The sequence below is a fragment of the Andrographis paniculata genome, unplaced genomic scaffold, assembly GCF_009805555.1.
Source record: "Andrographis paniculata isolate CXL003 unplaced genomic scaffold, ASM980555v1 Contig59END, whole genome shotgun sequence".
Classification (NCBI taxonomy): Eukaryota; Viridiplantae; Streptophyta; class Magnoliopsida; order Lamiales; family Acanthaceae; genus Andrographis; species Andrographis paniculata.
The window spans coordinates 5033239-5051509 of record NW_026137594.1 but is presented as its reverse complement, the minus strand read 5'-3'; the positions used below and the strand labels follow the sequence as shown (position 1 = coordinate 5051509).

General features: G+C 32.8%; 4 protein-coding genes and 1 non-coding gene across 7 annotated transcripts; 1 reads left to right on the top strand and 4 right to left on the bottom strand.

Annotated features, from left to right (window-relative positions):
• Nucleotides 1-5019: 5019 nt before the first annotated feature.
• LOC127258432 (uncharacterized) lies at nucleotides 5020-5813 on the top strand. Its single transcript, XM_051285268.1, has one exon. It carries the CDS (start codon nucleotides 5475-5477, stop codon nucleotides 5685-5687), a length of 213 nt encoding a protein of 70 aa, XP_051141225.1. The 5' UTR covers nucleotides 5020-5474; the 3' UTR covers nucleotides 5688-5813.
• Nucleotides 5814-6393: 580 nt separating this feature from the next.
• LOC127258433 (uncharacterized) lies at nucleotides 6394-8484 on the bottom strand. 2 transcript variants are annotated; one of them, XM_051285270.1, is made up of 4 exons: nucleotides 8326-8484; nucleotides 8017-8254; nucleotides 7798-7810; nucleotides 6394-6791 (listed from the first exon to the last, which is right to left on the bottom strand). In XM_051285270.1, exons 2-4 carry the CDS (start codon nucleotides 8209-8211, stop codon nucleotides 6571-6573), a joined length of 429 nt encoding a protein of 142 aa, XP_051141227.1. In that variant the 5' UTR covers nucleotides 8212-8254; nucleotides 8326-8484; the 3' UTR covers nucleotides 6394-6570. The 2 variants fall into 2 exon arrangements, with proteins under 2 accessions (XP_051141227.1, XP_051141226.1); XM_051285269.1 differs by lacking the exons at nucleotides 6394-6791; nucleotides 7798-7810 and having other exon boundaries at nucleotides 7850-8249; nucleotides 8326-8473.
• A 727-nt stretch (nucleotides 8485-9211) lies between these two features.
• On the bottom strand, nucleotides 9212-12046 carry LOC127258401 (nuclear transport factor 2B-like). Of its 2 annotated transcripts, none has more exons than XM_051285231.1 (2): nucleotides 11603-12046; nucleotides 9212-9691 (listed from the first exon to the last, which is right to left on the bottom strand). In XM_051285231.1, exons 1-2 carry the CDS (start codon nucleotides 11897-11899, stop codon nucleotides 9665-9667), a joined length of 324 nt encoding a protein of 107 aa, XP_051141188.1. In that variant the 5' UTR covers nucleotides 11900-12046; the 3' UTR covers nucleotides 9212-9664. The 2 variants fall into 2 exon arrangements, with proteins under 2 accessions (XP_051141188.1, XP_051141187.1); XM_051285230.1 differs by having other exon boundaries at nucleotides 9212-9664; nucleotides 11603-12031.
• Nucleotides 12047-12209: 163 nt separating this feature from the next.
• TRNAL-AAG (transfer RNA leucine (anticodon AAG)) lies at nucleotides 12210-12290 on the bottom strand. The gene has a single exon. It is a non-coding gene; the product is annotated as a tRNA-Leu (tRNA).
• Nucleotides 12291-12316: 26 nt separating this feature from the next.
• Nucleotides 12317-15090, bottom strand: LOC127257850 (uncharacterized). Its single transcript, XM_051284342.1, has 8 exons — nucleotides 14989-15090; nucleotides 14775-14913; nucleotides 14608-14648; nucleotides 14139-14196; nucleotides 13597-13690; nucleotides 13042-13126; nucleotides 12905-12970; nucleotides 12317-12642 (listed from the first exon to the last, which is right to left on the bottom strand). The coding sequence occupies exons 2-8, from the start codon at nucleotides 14857-14859 to the stop codon at nucleotides 12529-12531; spliced, it is 543 nt and encodes a 180-aa protein (XP_051140299.1). The 5' UTR covers nucleotides 14860-14913; nucleotides 14989-15090; the 3' UTR covers nucleotides 12317-12528.
• Nucleotides 15091-18271: the final 3181 nt, after the last annotated feature.

Sequence of the window (18271 nt, the reverse complement as noted above, 5' to 3'; positions counted from 1 at the left end):
ACGGACACGTGAATTTTTTTTATTTTTTTAAATTTTTTTTAAAACTTATTTTTAATTTATTTTTAATTTTATTTATATATTTTTAATTTTTAAATTTGATTTAATTTTTATTAAAAAATAAAAAAAAAAATTGAAAAAAAATAAATAAATCCACGTGTCTGCCAGGTGTCACTGACCTGGCGGGACACCTGGCAGACACGTCACCTCCGGCGAGCCACGCGAGCGTCTCCGGCGCCGGAGGACTAAAACAGCGAAAATGTTTCACTTATGGGACTAGTTTGCGACAGGCTCCACTTACGGGACTAAAATGACAAGGGGGTCCAGTTACGGGACTTAAAAAAACACTTTACCCTAAAAAGAAATTATATTTTTCTCATAATATTAGTATGAATACATTGACTATCCTTGAATTTAAAATGAAGTTTCTAAAATTTTATCTTAACCTATATATATCATTACTTATAAAAAAATATTTTTAAAATAATATTCATTATTACATATATATATATATATCCTTTAAATAGTTTATATTTTACTTTTAAAGTGGCTTCATTTGCAATTAATAATTATTTATTAGTTTTATCATAATATTTTATTTTGTTGGAATATAATCAGTTTTTTTGCAATATTAATATGTTCCATAGTCTATTAGTGCAACAAAATTTTCTTTATAATTTATCTTTGTCAAAGTAATCATAATATACTATTTTAAAAAATTTATTTTTTTCTATAACTTGTAAAAATTGACATTTCGGAGGAATTTGTGTTTCTATTTTTATTTCTGTAGATAATGGATTTGCTTGAAGTGTGGCTTTATTTATGATTATAGATGTCATTCTAGATTCAATTTTTAGGTCTTTTATTCGTAATGAACTTATTTTTTATTTTAGCTTATTAATTTGACTTTTCAATATATTTCTTTCACTTTGAATATTTTTTGAAGATTTTTTTTTTTTTTTAAAAGGATTCGATGAATATTTGTCCTAGATTTTAGATAAATTAAAAGGTTCTACTATTTTAACAAACTATTCCTTTTTTTTAAAATTAAATCTGTGAAATTTTTCAAATAATCTCCTTTGATATTACGGTCTTGAATTTGATCTATACAATCAAAAAGAAATTTTTTACCTTTTTTTTTAATAGTTACATTTATACATATTCTAGACATAGTATTACATAAAATTTCACTGCATAAATTAGATTCTTCCTTTTCATAATCAGAATTTTGTACTATAACGAAGCCATTTTATCTTTTAAATCAGTTTCTTCAAAAATTTCAATAATCCTCCTTTTTAGTTTGCATTTATCTGTTTTGTGTCTTATATTTACACGCTTCCAATATGTTATTATATTTTTACTATTATTTTTGTAATTTTCTAAATAAGGTTTAGATTTTTTATATTCATGATGATGTTTGATGATGTTTGTATTTTAAATTCTCAGGTATTTTTTATCTGAAAGGGCTTTTATTTCACTTATGTCAAATGCTTGACAAAATGATTCTATTTCTCGACGTCCAGACTCATATCTAACTTATATTTATGGTTCAAAACATAATGTTGAACCTTCTTTTTTTAATAAAATAAATAATTGACCAAAAGTTAGTGTTTCATAATTTATAAATTCATTTCTTAATTCATTTTCAAGATTACTCATAATTTTTTGTAAAAATAAAGTGAGTAAACTAATTATGAATTTTTCTTTTTTTTTTAAAAAAAAAAAAGCATTTCAATCAAGTCTTCATAGTACACATGTTAAAAGCATGTCCTTATACCACCTAAATAATCGAATATTGCACTATTCACTCAGATTTGATTCAATTCATATACAATCCTAGTTGAGCTATGGGGTTGAAGTTTTAGAAATTTGATTGTTTTTATGTTAAACACGACCATATTAATAACTAATTGTAGCCATGTTTGATGTAGATTTGCTACAACCATGGCCAAAATAGCAAAACGTGTGTGTGTTCTATGTAAAACACATCAATGTTTATATATAGGTCATCATATGGCCTTGTCAATCTTTTCACTGATACGGCCATGTTTCATGAGAAAATGAGGACGTGTTCGAATGAAACACGGTTATGTTTGAAAATGGACATGTTTAGGTCTATGTTTGAACTATTGACTATTGGTACACGATGGTCCTTATTGGTATCAAATGCAACATGAATTTTTGTTACAGACACATTAGTATATTTTGTTAAAATTATAACGGGGGACCATGTTGGGTTTCTTTTGGTCGAATTTGGACTTCGGGGTTAACCTGTAAATACAAGAAAGCTCACACAGAAAGTTATTATTTGCAGATAACAATATATTTTATACAAAATCAGAAGGTAAAGAAGATAAATAAGAAAAATAGAGAATCGATATAGGCTCATATCACAACCACTCCCTTCACCATCCCAAATCGTCCAATGTTGTCAACACCACAAGGTGTTGAATGTTTGTACTTCACTTCTCAATGGACAGAAATCGACTGAACAGAAGGTGGGATAGTGAACAATGGAACATGTCACTTAGATAATACTATCAAGCATGCTAATGATTGTTTGAGCAAGCAGTTTGACATGAAATATTTTGGTGATGCAAAGAACATTCTTGGTATGAATATTATTAGAGATAAGACTTCTTTTACACTTTTGTTAAATCAATCTGCATACATTGAGAAAGTCCTTAAACGATTATGTATGTCTAATGCAAAGTCAACTAACGTGCCTTTAGCTTCTCATTTTGTGCTAACCAAAGATCAATGTCCTAAGTCTGAATCTGATATGAATTACATGAAAGATGTGTCATATTCGAATGCTATGGCTCTGTGATATACTTGATGATTTGCACTAGACCTAATATTGCATATTTTGTGAGTTTTTTGAGTTGTTTCATGTCTAATCCTGGAACTGAGCATTGGAATGCAGTCAAGTGGTTACTTAGATATTTATGTGGTTCTAGTAACCTAGGGCTAAAATTTGGAAAATGTGTTGGAGTAGTAAAATTGAGAGGTTATGTGGATTCTAACTATGAGAACGATAGAGACGGTAGGAAATCTACAACATCGTATGTGTTTACTTTGTGTGGCTCATATATAAATTGAAAATCCCAACTCCAATATATTGTTGCTCTATCTACTACTGAATCAGAATATGTTGCAATAACTGAGGCTTTAAAGGAAGCATTGTGGCTAAAATGTTTGCTTTCTGAAATTGAAATATTACGTGACAATGTGACAGTCTATTCTGATAGTCAGTCTGAAATCCAATTATGCAAGAATCTTGTTTTTCATGATAGAACTAAACTCATAGATGTTAGGTTTCATTTTATACGGGACATAATTGCAGAAGGGTCGGTTAAGCTTGAAAAAAAAATATATATCTTCTCAATTTAACCCTACTGATATGGGAACCAAATTCTTGCCTTTTTTTAAAGTTTCAATCATGTTTAAAAGTGTTAAATTTTGACAGATATGACTAAAACCATGTTTGCTTCTTTGATAGCATGTATTATTTTTCTGTGATTAATATATGCTCTACTAGATTGACTTCGTGTTGAGATTGCAGGAATAATGGTGATGATGATAACATGTTCCCACTCCCAATTGCCCTTCAATGTAATCATGATGGTCGACCAGAAACAAGGTGGAGAGTGTGGTATGTTTCTGCCCTACCAATCTGACCCGAACCGACCAAACCCTACCCGTTTTGACTTCTAACTTATAAAATCATATTTGTTTAGCAAATCTCACCCAAATCGTTTGAACCCATTCCTCCACTTCTCTCTCCATCAGTTCCGAAGTCGACGGGTGAGTTCTTCTTTTCTTTGGCCTAAATTCAAACTTGGTTGTTTCTACCTCGTCGCCTCTGCATCAGGTAAGTTTGGCTTCCCCTAGATTGAAGTAGTTTATCCAATATCCTCATACCTATAAATATTGGGTTGTTTGGTGTGTTGAAGAGTGGGTGAAAAACAGAGAGTGAAATCGATAGTTGTAGAGTCTCTTTTGGAAGTTCTGTTCAATAGTATAATCTAAGTGACATGTTGTTTCTTGTTCACTATCTCACCTTCTGTCCAGTCGATTTCTGTCCATTAAAAAGTGAAGTACAGACATTTAACACCTTTTGGTGTTGGCAACATTGGACGGCTTGGGGTGGTGAAGGAAGTGGTTGTGATATGAGTCTACATTGATTTTTTATTTTTCTTATTTATCTTCTTTACCTTCTAATTTTGCATAATATATATTGTTATCCGCGAATAATAAGTTTATGTGTGCGCTTTCTTGTGTTTACAAATTAACCCTAAAGTCCAAATTTGATCAAAAGAAACTTATGTTTGTTGGGGTGCAAACCCAAGTCCCACATTGGAAGATGTGAAGAAAATTTCTCACCTTATAAGTCCGAAATAAACTCCACTAGTATAAGGCCTTTAAAAGGAAGTCCAAAAACAAATTCGTGTGAGCTCAGTCCCAACGGACCAAAATAATAAATAATTTTTTGTATAAAATTAATTTTGGTGTGTGTTTTTTTTGGTGGGGCTAAAAATGAAAAAAATAATAATAATAATAATAATAAAAAGTGTTTAAGGGGGCTAGTTTTTATTTTTCTTAGAAAAATAATAGATTGAATGAATAATTTGAAAATAAGGTTGAAAATTCGATCAATATATGGCCTTGCTATTATGTTTGGGCTTTTGTAGTTGTATTGGGTTTATCAAGTATTGAACTTTTTATTAGTATTGGCCCATTAACCGGATGAGAAAATTGAAGGAATTGAATTGATTATTAATTGGGTTGTTTGAGATTGTATTGTACTTACGCATAGAATCAATCCATTTGGAAAACCAAAAGCAAGAGGGGCAGGAAGCAAAGCAAAGCGAATCCATTTGGGTTGTTCTCTATTGATTATTATTATTATTATTATTATTGCCTGTGTGCCTTCTGCGTCTACAAACTTTTCTCGAGCCCTTTCCTAACATCACCAACCATCCCTTTTGCCAGGCCAAGAACTTTCTTAATTAAATAATGCTCAAGCTCATGCCTTCTTACTCAGATCCACCACCACAAATACATATAAACCAGAAATCTAAAGAAACCAACAGTCCATGATTACATGCTTTTAGAAATGGAAGCTTGTCTTGTGCACTAAAAGTTGTGATTGTGTCGTAAAGCAATTCCATTAGCTAGCCATGGATGATCATAATATACTTTCCCCCCTTTTGAATCCTACCATTCCCTGGTGTCTTTTCTACGTACACCAACCAAGTTTAGCATCTCCAGTAGCACACCCTTCTTCATTAAGAAACACCAATCCCAATCAACACACCACCACCACATTTGCCTTTTGCCTTGCCTACTTATGAACACGCACTCCGCAATCGCATACATACATACATACATACTTTTGTCTTGGGTTTATTGCAAAGCTACGAGGAATTTTAATTTTGGTTTGGTAGGGAGAGGGATAGCAGTCAACACAGAGAATGAGTGCCGACTGGGGACCCGTCGTCGTTGCGGTGGTGACGTTTATCCTCCTCTCGCCGGGTCTTCTGTTCCAGTTGCCGGCCAGGACGAGGGTGATCGAATTCGGCAACATGTACACCAGTGGCATCTCCATCTTGGTGCATGCAGTTTTGTACTTTTGTATTTACACCATCTTGATTGTTGCCATTGGAATTCATATACATGCTGGCTAGCTAAATGTTTTTAAGCAACCAAAACTCCCTTCCTTCCTTCCTTTTACTACCTGATTCTCTCTGTTCCTTAGACGATGTATCTACTGTACTGCCTTCACACTTGAACTGATACTTTCTCTTCTTTTTCTTGTTTTCTTTACATACATTGGGAATGTGTTCTTCTTCACCTGTCATCGTGTCTGTCAGTCAATTCTGGATTGCACCTTGAGATGGCTAATAGGATAATACATGCATCCATTCTGCTTCTCTGCATATTCTGTATTTGCAATTAGGGCATTGGATTCACTACCCAGCTTTGAAATAGATCAAATATTTGGTTCGACTTATTTCTAAAGTTATACCCTATGTATCAACTGTTCGTTCTCTCTGCAATTTGTAGTAATATCAATTTGTGCTTACAATAAAAAAGGGAAATTGACAATCCAATCCAATCTCATGATCAAAAATCTTTCTGCCATTAGTATGCTACGAAAGAATAATCCAATATGATCAAAAGGGATCGCAAGTGAATCTTTTCTAAGAAAATCAGTAAATATCATTCATCACCATGGAGCTTGTAATTTCAACTTCAAATGGCGATTATTGCTATTTTATATATTGAACACCTCGATCAATGAAATACAGGCTGTAGTTGTTGATGTAGAAGTTGAAAGCAACAATAGCTTGGAAGAAACGCGAGGCACAGAAAGCATCAAAGGCAGAAAAATAAAAAACTTTTAACAAATTTCTTTCATAAACAGAAGATACCCATGGAATACAGAAACTAGGGCTAAATTAGAACCCAGTAAATGAAGCAAAAAGGGAAGTTCGGAAACTGAAATGCCATCGCAGTTTATAAGCTACAACACAATGAGTAGAGTAGAGTAGAGTTGGATCCCAATCATCAGCCAGTATAGATGTGGATTTGGACGGCGAGGATCAAAATAGCATAGAGAGCGAAGAAGATGAGGGTGTGGATGGCGATTGCCTTGCCATTGGTCTTCATGCTCCCAAACTCGACCTGCCTGTTGTTCCCAGGGATCTGAAATAGCAAGCCTGGCTGCAAGAGAACGAAGAGCACCACTCCGATAAGCACCGGGCCCCAGTCCGCCATAGCATCAGTATGTATGTATGTATGTAGAAGTCCAACGAACCGGTGCTTGCAGAAATGCTAGAAAGAAAGAAAGGATTCTAGAAATTTGGGAGGTAAAGGCGTATAGGGAAAGGAAATGGGAAAGGGACTAAAAAACATAAAGAAAAAAGCTTTTATCCCGTCACACAAAAAAGAAAAAGGAAGGGGGAGTGGGAGGGTGGAAATTGGGAAAGTGCATTTAATGCATGTGGAGGAAGAGAAGGATAAGGACATTGTGAGTCGGTTGCATTTTAGAATCATCTGATCCTAATGATACTATTCTTTCCCTTCTTTGCTATTTTAATTTACACACTCAATGGATGGCATTGAACATGGTGATGAAGATTTGGATCCATGGTGGATTCAGGCAGGATTAGGATTAGATTAGGAAAGGAAGCCCGCATACATGATTATGATAGGAGACTGAGACATGGCCCTCGGGAAGGGAGGGGAGGGTTCTTTCCTGTTTTGGACTGAATCTTTATATGAAATAGAAGCCAAAAAACTAAGAAAGATGTCTTGGTGTTTTGCACAAGTTCATCAATCAGATCAGATCAGGCCCACAAGCAAACCGTAATTGATAATGACTTGTTGGTTGAGGCTGATGATTGCTATACTAACACTATACTCTCTCGATTCTCAACTCCCTTCAAGAATCAATCTTTCTTCTTTTGCTGATCACAAGACGTTCGTTCAACCTATAGCAGAGCTTTCTTTGCAATTACAATCAGGATACGGACGCACAAGTTACAACATCTCTACTCTATGAATAATAATGTATAATCCAATCCATCTTACTGCTCTGCTCAAAATGGAAGTAGAAATCCCTGAAACTGTTGTTGCTTTCGGGAAATGTAAATACGGATTGATATAAGACAGACAGATTGCTATTTGATTTTGAGCCAAAAGAGATCCTCCTTTATTCAGGTTTCAATTGTTGCTTAGATTAAATGAATTGAGCATCAAGTAACAAAAACAACAAATGTGTGCGTAAATGATATGAATTGCAAATCTAGCAGTCTGGACTCGGAACACCAATTCACAGTAAATCTAACCGGGCTTATGGAAGAAATTTAACCACAACAAATCACCTCACAAACTACAATTGCAGCATCTGCAGTGCGGAGAAACAAATTTCGAACTCAATACATTAAGAAAAAGTAAGTAAATTGAAATGAGAAAGCAAGCGGTTGAGGTTCAGGTTCAGCCAAGGTACACATGAACACCGATTGCTAAAAGGAATATACAGATGAGAGCAAAATAAAGAATGGCGTGAACCAGAATCGAAAGGCCACTCGTCTGGAAGTTCCCGAACTCAACGAAGCGGTTGCGCCCCGGTAGCTGAATGAGCAGACCCGGCGTCAGCAGCACAAACAGCACCACCGCAACGAACACCGGCCCCCAATCCGCCATCTTTTCTCTCCGTCTACAGTGGCGGTGCGCAGCTGAGCCTGACCTGGTGGTGCCAATTTATAGATAGATAGATAGATATGGTGCAGAGAGAGATGAAAAAAAGGTGATGTTTACCTGATGTGGAAGCGATTTGAGATTCACGGCATTGGCACGAGCTAATAAGATCAGATGGGTTGAGCAGTAAGTACGTCAGAGGGTTTAGTCGGTTGCTTCGGCTGCGGCAAATCCAAATTCTGTGGTTTTTCGCACATTGGTAATGCTTGCCTTGCCTCCTCACTATTATTTATTCCTTTCTTAAATAATTATTAAAGCTTTATTTACTTACTTAAAAATTTACTTTTAGCATTACAATCTATAATAAAGTTTTTATTGAATATCTATTTTATTCTAAAAAAAACATTCTTTTCTATCTTTACGTAAATTTGTTAGTTTGAATTTTTTTATTAAAATAATGCCAAACAATATTTTATAAAAAATAAACGGCTTATCATTTTTCAAAGTAGAATTCAAATAATAAAAAATAAATACTATTGTATGTTTACTTTATATATATTTGTATGTGGATACCAAGAATTGTATAAATAAAATATTGTTTTATTCTGTAAGAGATGAATTAGGTCATAAATTCAAAGTTTGACATTTACAAATTTTGCTACCTCATGGGTTCAAATGCTGTAACCTTTAGATTTTGCCATCTCATGAGTTCAAACTCATATTTTGCAGAGTCCCAATGCTTCAAGTGTTTCATATAAGTAAACCCATTGTATTTTCAGAATTGGGCAAAAATAATAAACAAACGAACTTTTTAGCAACCCAACACCAGTCATCCAAAGTAATGAACCAGCATGTAAATAGTACAGGTTAACTTTTAGTCAAATCTAGGCACAAGGCATATCATATGGTCATCATTGAGTTCAAAGGAGACTGGAGTTTAATGTTACCTGTGTCTGTGTGCAATTATGACAAAAATTCAATCAATATATATATATATTTATTTAAATAAAGGAAACATTACTGGTTCTAGAATGCATAAACTGCTCTCTAGTAGCTTTATACCAACTCTGTGCTTGGAACGGAACATACATGATAATAACACAAAGCAATTTAGGTACACGAACATGATAGCAAATCTTTCAAAGAATTCACTTTGGGAACACATGCTTTGATGCAACCAGTGCCAGCCAGCAAATATGCAAGACGATAATTAAAATAAAAAAAAAAAAAAAAAAGAGCTTGGAAACACATGGATTTCGTTTAATCCATTAAAGAAAGCAACTTGGGAATACAGAGGGTTTAATGGTAGAGAGATAGGGTAGGGAGAGTGTAGTTGTTGATTGTTTCAGCTCCCATCACTCCCATATCCTCATGTTCATCATCATCAGGCATAATTCAAACGGAATATGTCGTTCAGCACATAGAAGCTTCCTTGAGGAATCGGCATCAAATGGAACATCTATGACCAACAAGGTAACAACAACAGCTGCTAAAGGTCAGAATCAGTGGATAATTCCAGGAATAAAGTAGAGCATCATCATATCTCAAAAATCAGTAATAATAAACAACACTCAATCTCCTAAACAACAATATTTTCTGATCAAAATAAACATTTAGGACTTAGTTGTTCGATATACAGGCCTGTTCCAATAACAATGTTAAGTACATGGACAGAAAAAAGGTGTGTTTGTTTGGAGGATTGGATTTTAAATACACTATTCATCCCATTTTTCTCCCAAAAACATCAAATCAAACACCTATTTTTCATTTTTTATATTATACTAAAAATCAATTTTACATTCAAAACATCACATCAACACCCATTTACATTACATCATACAACTATTCAAATTCAAAATTTTTACTATTCAAATCCCAACTCAAAATCCAAACCCCCCAAACAGACCGTAAATATACCTAGCTAGTGCGGGTGAAATCATTGTGAATTCAACATTCATTGTTAAAAGAGCATTTCAACTAAAAATGAAACAAATAAGTGTTGATTGCCTGCAGATTCGGACTCTACTGATAATCAAAACCATTTTGAATCAAAAACTTCAATTCCCAACCACAAACAGCATAATTCATCTCCACCAGCCAAAGCATGACCACTCAGGGTAAAGATCATCAAAATTCCACATGCCACAAAGACGTCTAGAAGGATGCATGCTTGGCACACAGGAGATGTCATTGCAATTGATTAAGCATGGTTAAAACAATGTTTGAAATTTGAAGGTGGTGGTATACTGTACTTATAAATCAATCTAACTTGCTGGCCAAATTGTAACTACCGTGAACCTGCCACAAGTAAGATCGAAACCACCACCAACTGAAGAAGGAATCACATCAGTATAATAAGAACACATTGTCTTTTAACAGACGGATTACGCTGCACACAAGTTATTGTTCACCACATCCCTTGAGGATGTGAAGGGGATAGCTCAACCACTTGAGCACATTCTTAAACAGAACTTGCACCAGATAGATGGGGATTATTTTGGAAAAACCACACAAGATTATGATACTTCCACCAATATAACATTTAAATCATGCTGTGCCCCATTAACCGCTCAAATCTCACGTTAACATGAGAAAACCACAAAAATATAAGCAAAATACACATTAGTGCAGCACCCTACTTCTAAAGACACTACTCCACAAAACTATCGTGCAAAGGTTTCTTTCATATTTACAGCTTCAGAAACGAAAAAGTAAAAAGCATACAAATGCAAACATCTAACTGAGATGAATCCCAACATCAGGTCCGTCTTCCAATAATAAGTAGAAATTGAAATCATTGAATCTTTTCAAAACCCTATATGTCATTCCATGGGAATTTAAATTATACAAATCATGGCAATTCACAAGTCCTTTCCACACCTTTTCATGGAAGACAATCCTATTTTCATATATATAGAAACACTAGAAAAAAACAAAAAAGTGGCAACATCCAGTATAAGTAGTAAGATAAACAGAGTGATGCTATAACATATATCAACACTCAAAACAGTCCTTTCGAGTTTTGAGTTTTGTTGTATATAGTAAGTCAGTCATTAATCAATAGGTTCACCTAAACAGGGACATGCAATTACCCTCTCGGGCAGAGTAGCACACATCAACAAGCACTACCACACCTTCTTTCTATCAGAACGACACGTATATAAAATAAAATGAACCCCAACACTTTTTAATAACATCTACACATCATAAATTTCAAACAAAATGAAATTCCTCGCAGGAATGCCAAACCAAAACCAAATAAAATCAAGAGAATAAGTCCAATTGATCAAACAAAATAGAAAGTAACAAAATAAACTGAATAATGATCATATCAATACGAATCTGTAATTCCACACCCTAATCAGGCATGCGATTTAAGAGGAATCGGAAGCAATACCTGACTGAACTTGAGGGCGTGCTGCTCGCCCCCAAGCTGGAGATTACCGGACACAAAAACAAGCATTCCGCCAGCGGGGCCAGATGGCTGGCAATCAACGGTGGTGATCCGATGCTGGCACTGCTGAAAAGGCAAGTTTGTGAGCTTTGTGACGATATTCTGGGATCCCAAGATCTTCTCGCCCTCGAAGGTGAGCATAGAGCCCTCCTGATACAGGCTCGCAAGCCCGGCCCGATTAGCATCAAAAGTGGAGTAGTAGTGGTCGACGAATGCCTTTGCCACGGCGTCGGGATCCATTGAGTGCGCCCTCGGAATTTGGGTTTCGATTTGATAATTGATATCTCTATCTATCCGACTTCGCCTCTGCGTCTGCCTTGCGTTTTACACAAGTCAAAAAGCAAAGTCGAGATTTATGATGCAAGAATATATTATCTTTTAAATTTCTTGGATTCGTCGGTTCAAAAATTATTTTATTAAATCATTTTTGTGTATCATTGCTGACAAATTAAGCTAAACCTGAGTTGGAAGGAACATTCCAGAGATGTCTGAATAGGATTGGGCGACGCAAAAAACAGAACAATAAAAATATAGAAAAAACCAAAATTTATGTGGAGAGTGGGATTTGAACCCACGCCCTTTCGGACCAGAACCTTAATCTGGCGCCTTAGACCAACTCGGCCATCTCCACCTTTTGAGATAATAAGGTATAAACAATAAAACAAATAAATCATGAGAACGATTGTTAGAAAGTATTAAGGACAATTCACACTCACCATTTTGAGCATTTTTCATAATTGCCGACAAACATGATTCATCCCATTAATCCATGCTTACATATTGTATGTATGCCAAGCAGCAACAACCGGCTTACAAATAATGAAGGAAGAAGGTTTTTCAAGTAGAATCCATCAACCATGACGCTATTGTCATCGGGGCTGAAATACAGGCGAAACTCTTCTTCTAACAATGTCCTGGATCTGCTCAACTGACAAAAGGGATGCCTCAGGTTCAAAGTTTGCCTTCTCAATCTGTTGCTGTATCTGCACCACCATAAAACCAGCTAATTACTTTTAGGGAAGTGGCGAAGTGCACCACCAATCATTCAATTGTATGGATTTTCGGGGGGATGATTACTGACGTTATGATTGTAGAAACAATGAGTGACAAGATAATGTGAATTGAGTTATGGCCATCTCCATGTACAAACAAAGAAGATGTTGTAGCAATAGAGAGAGAAACTGTGGGACGCCACTCTTATAGCTGTGAAACAAAATGCAAACTAATTTAACAGGGGCACCTTACCTTCTCAAGGATTGCAGACTGATCATCCAAGTTGAAATTACGCATGTGTTTCAGCATCTCCAGTTGCTGTAAGTAAGTCAGGTTCAACTTATTCATTGCTATCACAGCACATATAAAGGGGTTTATGGAACACATACCTGCTCGTGTAAATTATGTTGCATTTCCATTCTTTCAGCAAATTTTTCAGGCCCGAGCTCTGCCTCCTCACAAGCTAACTCCTCTCTTTCATGTCAAATAAAATGACGTAATTTATGTCTAGTGAATCAGCTCAGTTTAGGAGAATGCTGTTGAAATCTTTACATGTCTTGTGAAAATGCCAAGCAAAGTAAACAACATTGCAATTGAAAAGAACAAAAGAAAAAAGGTAGGTTATGCATAACCTACATATAGCTATCAATCTTTATCTCCAAAGGGAAAGTGTTTTTTTACACATCAAAAGAATTACTAAGATAAAGCCCATGTTTTGACCAAAAGATTGATGGCTAAGCATCATAGAGTTTGCCAGAATCTCCAGAAAACTGAAATAAGACACTTCATAGAATTTCTCCGGATTCCCGAAAATTGAACCAACTATGCAACAAAAACAATTATCAATTAACATGGAATGTGAATTCTATGCAGCAAAAAAAAAAAAAAAAAAAAAATTATTTCAATTAACATTAGCATTAAACTGCTGAAAGTATATAACTTACTTTGCTACAAAACCATAAAATTGAATCATCAAATCCTGGTCGTGTTCATAAGCAAGGTTAACTTTTCCCAGGCAAGCAAGGCCAAACTGTGCATCTGAAATAGAGATGTGTAGTCAATCATCAACGTTACAAAAATGCAAAAAACAAATGAGCATTGCATACAGATTTAACTTAACGACATATTACTGCAGCTTTTAATGAATCCACACCACCGTAGAAGCTTACATACAAAGACTGTAGTTAGTGTCAACCACTATATGAAACCATTGAATGATGTTTCCAAATACCATCCAACCAATTTAGGCCCACCCATTAAAATTGTTTATAGTATGTAGCTTTCTCCACTGTATGAAAAAAAAAAAAAAAAAAAAAAAAATCCAAAAGGAACAGAAACGGTCTAAGCAATTAATTTAGCCTAAATGTGTAACAACCCAAGGGCTAGACACTCTGTAGGCATCAAATGCCAGTTTACCAAAATATGCTGCAAAATATGAAATGACATAACCAATGAGCAATGAATTGTCTCAGCCTAAAAATCTTACCAATTCCCATCTCCAGAAATATCTCTTCTTGGATTGCAGTAGTTACAGCAACAGCTTCCTGGTTCATTGAAATTCAATTGTCACCAGTATAGAATAGAAGAAACTAGTATTTGTGGTTACAAACGAATGATTTGTTGTCAAATCACTCTGAGACAAACTGATTGAGAAGGATTTTAAAAAATTATGATGTTAATAATCAAACAATCAACTAGAAACATCAATAGCCTTACACCATAGGGAATGACTAGTTCAGACATTCAATTCTAACTTACCTTTAGAATTTACTGCGTTACTATCAAATGCACTTCAACAAAATCTAAAACTTCACATGAATATACAGTGCCTCAAGAGAGGGTGTTTATATTGTTTTCCACCACAGATAGCAGGAAACAGTGACAGTTTACAAGCCGAGTTCACCCGAACTCAGAAAATCAATCAATTAAAGTGGCAAAATAGAAACAAATTTTACGTGCTTATCGTTGACGGCATCAGCAATCCGTTTCTTCACCTCTGCAAAAGTGCCGAAAACAGAAACAGTTGTCAGCTCGGAAGAGAAAGAATAAATAAAATAAAGAAACAAAAATGGTTTTAAGTTGAAAGTCATGGAGAAAAATCATTAAACTGAAAAATAATGACCAGGTTGCGAGGTGAGGAATGCGAAACGATCGAAAAGGAAAAGCAACTGATCTCTTGAAAGCATTGCCGAATTCTGGCGCTCCATTGTTGAGCTTGAAATACAGTCGGTTTAGATCGAATAAAGCTCAGTCCCCTCACTCTGAAATTCAAAATGGAAGTAAGGTAATTCAAAAGAAGGGAAGAGGAGAGCAGCCACGAAAACAGAAAACACTACCGTCTCTGGATGCGGGTGACACGAACGAACACCGTTCCCCGGGTTAGGCCCCAAAATTTTGCCGAACAGAATAATAAAGGGAGTTTTTCTAATGATCCCTCAAGTCACATTTTCTTTATATACTCCACTTTTCTTTCTCATTTCAGATGATCACTTTTTTTTTTTTTTTTTTTTTTTTTTTTTTTTTTTTTATACGGTGATATTTTTAATTTTTATTTAAATTATAAATATATTATTATACAATACTTATTTATTTATTTTTTTATTTTTTATAAAATCTAATATTAAAATATTAATCAATAAAATACTATTATTTTTTAATCTAGTATAAAATCTAAAAGTCTTTTTAAAAAGGAAAGAGGGAGTAATACACTCAGCAAAGATTATTTTTCTCTCATTATATATTACCAACAATTTTGATCTAAATAAAATATTTTTATCAATTTTGATCTCACTTAAATTAAAATTTAAAGCTTTATTGGTCTAATTCATATCATATCTCAATATTAAAATTATTTTTTTATATATGTTATAGTAATCACATTCAATATATTACATTTAATATACTTCTTCCGTCTCATAACTACGAATAAGTTTGTGTTTTGGACGAAATTTTAGAAATATTAGTATTATATTGAGATGACTAAAATAACTTTATTACTATTGTGTGATATAAAAGTAATATCATTTGTGTAATATATTGTAAGTGGTAAAGGTATTAGAAAAATAGATAGTTTGTTATGGAACGGAGAGAGTATTATTTTTTATAAGATCCATAATAATTTATTTATTTTTATATATCTTTATTGTCTAATAACATTTTTATATAATATTATATTTTAATTTTTAAATATTAATCTATATAAATTTTAATATATTAAAACATATAGTTTACTATTTTAATAATTAAAATTATTCGAAATAAATTAGCATATATATTTATAAATAATTTTTGTTAAATTTCAAATTTCAAATTTTGAAATTTCAAATTTTTTTGTTGAAGGTAACTATTATTTAGAAATGTCCGTTATAACTGTATTTTTTATTAGATGTAATGAAAAGACAAGTAGTTTTTATAATAAAAAGGAAAAAGATAATAAAAGTAATAAATAATGTAACTATACTCTTCTACCCATAGTAGCTAACATGCACGACTATAACACGGGTATGTTGAATGACTCTTCTACCCATTAGTGAATAATATTTTTTATATATAAATATAATTTATTTTCTAAAGAATAATATATATATATATATAGTCATCATATTTATAACTATATTCAATTTATATCTTTGTTGTATGGAATAAAGTCTAACAAAATACTTTTAGGGGTAAAACTTTTGGGTGTGTTTGTATGTGGGTTTGAATTTTTTGGTTTGGATTTTTTAATAATAAATTGTTAAATTTTAATAGTTGTTTGATATGATATAAATAAAGGTTGACGTCATGCTTTAAACAGCGCCGTCCACTTAATAAATTTATATTTATTTTTTTATATTAATATTGAATGTTAATTATTATATCAAATATAGTCTAAAAAAATAAAAAACGACAATCTTTTTTATTAGTAAATATTGATATATTATCTTTTTTTTAAAAAAAATAAAAAAACTAATGCACTTTCTTATTAAAAAAATCAAACACTTTGATATTTTTATTATTTTAAATATTTTTTATAGATTATATATATATTTTTTTAAAATAAAAAAATTTAATAAAATAAGGTAAAGGTTGGGTGGGGTCAGGTAAGTGGGCTGCAGCCCACTCTAACCTCTTAATAGGTTTGCCACTGACTTATATTGGTCAAAATAAAAATGTTATAATTATACCTTATTTTTATTGCAATGATTGCTTTTAAATTATTAAAATTAGTTTAATTGCTTGGTTATCTTGCATTTTTTTATTATTCAAATTTATGTTCAATTGTTTTTTTAAAAAATTATCATAAAAGATATTCCCATTTTTTGGCAAAAATTGCATCACTTCTCTCTGTATTTTTTTACTATAAAAAACAAATAATTAAAATTATTATCCACTTTTATAAATATTTAAGCACATAAGTGAATGACCAATGAAATATTAATGTATATTTGATAAAAAAAAATAAAAAAATAAAAAAAATAAAATTAATTTCAATATATAAAATATTAAATATAAAAAAAATTCAAATAAATATTATTTCAATATTTATGTTTCTTTACCCAATAAAAAATAATAAAATAATGTTATATTAAAAAATATTACATAAATTAAATCAAACGAAATAACTATATAATATAATACATTTTAAACTGCATGCTCAAAAGTAGACGTGAGCATTCAAATTTTAGGTTCGAATTTTTTCAAATCCGAACTAATCCAAAAATTCAAATTTTCTTAAAATATTAGTTTTGGACGAAGAAAGTGTTTTGTGCAAACTTTAATATAAAACAAGAACGTTTCACGCAATAAATAAAATATGAAGTATTTTGTGCATTTTTATTAAAAGACAATGGAGTGTTATACTCCCTCCGTCCCATTGGAAGGGTAGCATTTGTTTTTTGCACGTAGATTTTTAAATATTAGTATAATATTAAATTGTAGTAGAAAAGATAAAAATACCCCTATTAGTATGGTGTAATATAAAAGTAATGACATTTATGTAATATATTGTAAATTAAAAGGGTATTTATTATATTAGGTATGTAGTACAATTACTAAATTAGGAAATTGTAACATTGTTTTGGGACAAACGAAAATAGAAAATGATAATCTTTCAATGAGAGAGAGAGAGTATAACTTTACCTAAAAAAAAGGGTGTACATGACTTTTTGGGATAAATGGTCATCCTACTTCAGCGTCATTATTCTATTTTAGGGAATGATTGAGCTAACCGCATTATCCCTAATTTTGTTCAACTAATTAATATTTATCTCAATTATGATTTATCTAAAAATAATATTTGTATAAAGTTGTGGAGAAGCAATTCCATAATTCTATCTAAAAATCCAATAAAATTTGCTTTTCCTTTTGACCTAATTTATTGGGCTTTAATTCCATTAAGCACGATGGATATCATTTTTAGGCTCGCCGTTGAGCCACAATCCCTAACTCGTGAGTTGCGAAGTATTAGGTCTTTCTTTGACGTATTGGATTGCCGTCGACGTTGCCGGACTTCTGCTTAACTCGTGTGGGATTCATTCGACACCGTTGGACATTGCTCAATACTGTTGAACATCGCTCGACATGGCTAGACTTTCCTCTACACAATTGAATTTCAGTCAACACTGTTGGACCTCGTTC